At 37.6% G+C, this 3,283-nt stretch overlaps 1 protein-coding gene across 1 annotated transcript; it reads left to right on the forward strand.

Moving 5' to 3' along the window:
* The first annotated feature begins 364 nt into the window (after positions 1–364).
* On the forward strand, positions 365–2,872 carry LOC137828895 (29 kDa ribonucleoprotein A, chloroplastic). The gene is made up of 5 exons (XM_068635640.1): positions 365–822; positions 923–1,024; positions 1,811–2,125; positions 2,390–2,489; positions 2,624–2,872. Exons 1-4 carry the CDS (start codon positions 481–483, stop codon positions 2,456–2,458), a joined length of 828 nt encoding a protein of 275 aa, XP_068491741.1. The 5' UTR covers positions 365–480; the 3' UTR covers positions 2,459–2,489; positions 2,624–2,872.
* Positions 2,873–3,283: the final 411 nt, after the last annotated feature.

Genomic DNA, 3,283 nt, shown 5'->3' on the forward strand with positions numbered 1-3,283 from the left:
CACAAAATGAATTTGTGACCAAATCCACTTGCCAACCAAAAGGAACAAATCCAGCTTTGGTTTGGTCCTACTTGGAAGAAACCAACAAAACACAACATAACACACACTTCCACTTGAATGTTAATGGATCAATTATTCAATTACTAGGATTTGGGCCCAACTCATGCCACTCTAAAATTTAACCCAAGCCCAATAAGTCTCTGAATATCTCTTCAGACTCATTTAACCCATTCCAAAAATATCTGAACGTTACCATGGCCACGTCGATTAGAAGGATAAAAAATTTAAAAATTGATGAAGAAAATATCTGTGTGAGAAAAAGCAAGGATAAATTAGTAAATGGATGATGAATAAACCTTATCACCATGCTCTCTTCTTTGTTGCCCATAAATATCACACTCTTTTCACTCATCCAAAATCTCCTCTACCTCCATAAACCCTACCTCTTCTTCCTCTTTCTCCCAAACCTTATCTCTTATCATGTCTACCTCTGCAGCTTCTCTTGCACTCCCCACTCTCACTCTCCGAACACGCTACCCTGCATCTTCTCCAAAATGTTTCTCCTCCTCTCTCTCCCTCACCCCTAATACCAAACCCATCTCCATTTCTAACGTTTTCCTAAAACCCACCTTATCCCTCTCCTCGCGCTTCCTTCCCCGCGTCGCTGTCTCCTCCGAGTACGACCAGGAAGAGGGCACCTTCAGCTCCGGCCAGAGCTTCTCCCCCGACCTTAAGCTCTTTGTCGGAAACCTTCCCTTCAGCGTAGACAGCGCGCAGCTCGCCGAGATCTTCGAGAATGCTGGGAATGTGGAGGTGGTTGAGGTAATGTTTTTGTTTTACTGCAAGTTTTGTTTTTGAGAGGTTTCTTGGAAGCCCTTTGGGCAGAATTGAAATTGTGGCTTGTTTTTTTGTTTTTTGGCAGGTGATTTATGATAAGACGACCGGGAGAAGCAGAGGATTTGGGTTTGTGACCATGTCTTCGGTTGAGGAGGTTGAAGCGGCTGTTCAGCAGTTCAATGGATATGTGAGTTTATAGTTTGGTTGTTCATGAAGATTTATAGTGTTTGAAGGTCTTGCTTTTATTTGGTGTTTGTTTGGTTCTTTTTAGATAGTTTGTGTTGTGAGAAATGTGGTTGATAAAATTGATTTGTGTCTGCGGTTATGTTTGGAAGAAGAATTATTTTGGTGGAGTTGCTTTTGAGGTGTATTGGATTTCGTTTTGAAAATGTAGTGTGTTTGGGGGACTGTTTTCAAAATGGGTTTTATTTAAATTGATTGAGATGTTGAATGTTACTTTGAAAGCAAGTATGATGTAAAACTGAGTGAAATTTTTAACATACCAATAAAACTAACATTTTCCATAAACACGTCTAGAAAAAAGGGAAATACTGAAGAAATGATTTCATTTTCCTTATTTTTGTCATCTAAAAGATTTTATCCGAATAGGTTCGTAAACAATTTTACACTTACACTGTGAAACAAGCCAGACACACTCTTTGTGGGTCTCATGCCCACATTCAACTTTATTTACCCTGGGCTAAGAAAGTTCACTTAAAATTAGTTTTATTGATTTGGTTCTGATTTTGGTGATTACACTTGAAAACAATATCTTGGTTGATACAAAAAGCAATTTGCTTGCAATCCAACAAGCTAGTAGTTAAGGTGACTTACATCAATATTGAACAGTGTTGTTAGAGATTGAATTTGTCTGATGCGAAATGTGGATAAATTTTTAAAATGTGATTGCCATGTATGTCTGTTCAACTCTTTATCATATGTTGTAAGGAATGAATCTTTTGGAAATTCATAGGAACTGGATGGAAGGGCCTTGAAAGTGAATGCTGGGCCACCTCCGGCTCGGAATGAGAGTACCTCTCGTTTTAGAAGTTCTCCCCCCAGAGGTGGTGGTGGTGATTTTTCAGATAGTGAAAACAAAGTCCATGTAAGTAATCTTGCTTGGGGTGTTGACAATGGAACACTGGAGTCATTCTTTGGGGAATACGGAAAGGTCCTGGAAGCAAGAGTAATCTATGACAGGGACAGTGGACGATCAAGAGGCTTTGGATTTGTTACTTACAGTAGTGCAGATGAGGTCAGCAGTGCAATTCAGTCCTTGGATGGTGTGGTAAGCATCCTAATTCTGAAAATGGGTGTGTGAAATATTTTTAGATAAGAAGCATTTCAAAGAAGTTAATCTTCCTGCATGCATTTTGGAATTCAGGCAAATATCTCTGCTATGCCCAAAAGTGTTTTATGAATTTGTATAGTTACATGTCAACGAGGTTCATCTTAATAATAAGTGGGTTAAATAACTAAATCTTTTTATCATTGGATAATCTTCAGTTGCATATTTAAACCCAAGACTCTGTTTATTTGATATTGGTGGCAGGACTTGAATGGCAGAGCTATACGAGTCGCATTAGCTGATTCCAAGCCCAGGCGGCCTCGTGGATTTTAAGCTTCATTCATACCTGAAAGAGAGGATTTTGGTAGCATTTCTGTGACTTACTCAATACAAGTGTTTTCTGATGCAATAATAATAACATCTTACAATCTTGATATTTCTTGTGTGTTTGTCTTGTGATGAATGTTTCAAGCTTCTGATTAGTGTTTGACATAACAGGTAGTTGGGAGTTTATACGGATTCAAGAAGTTGACACTGGCCAACAGTTTGGGGGTGGAAAATACACCTACGTGCATTGACACTACGTCTAAACAAGTAGCAATTTCTGACCAGTTTCTTCCTGGAGGAAAGCTCTTCCGTGACTTTTGTATGGAAATTGAATCTTGCAAGTTTGGTTGTTGTCATTTCAAACTGATTTGTAGTCACTATGTTACTATAGAAGTAGACGTCTCTATTATTATTCCTTAACCCTGTTCCAACTTCCAGCACAATTTTTGTCTAGGGATTCTGCTCTCACTTTAAAATTTTATTTTATTTGGATAAGGTCTTTTATAAGTTCGTGAAGCAAATGAAGAAAACATGAAAAAAGATAAAGCAGAATCTAAATATGCTACAATCTAGCTTTCAGAGAAGATAATATGAAAGATTGTATACAGTTTTAAAATTGGTTTTTAGTTTAGAAAGGTTTTTTTTTCTGCTGGATATAAAATTTTACTTATGTACTCAGTCATGATTATTAAAGTTTTAGTTGACAAATTCTTTTCATTTTATTTTAGTGCTGTACCCAACAGCATAGTATTGTCGAACCAAGTATAATGAAGCATAAGATAAACACTAGCAGGAGAGAACACTTGTAGACTCAGTTTTGCATCTCTTGAT

This window comes from Phaseolus vulgaris, chromosome 7 (genome assembly GCF_000499845.2).
Source record: "Phaseolus vulgaris cultivar G19833 chromosome 7, P. vulgaris v2.0, whole genome shotgun sequence".
NCBI classification, from domain to species: domain Eukaryota; kingdom Viridiplantae; phylum Streptophyta; class Magnoliopsida; order Fabales; family Fabaceae; genus Phaseolus; species Phaseolus vulgaris.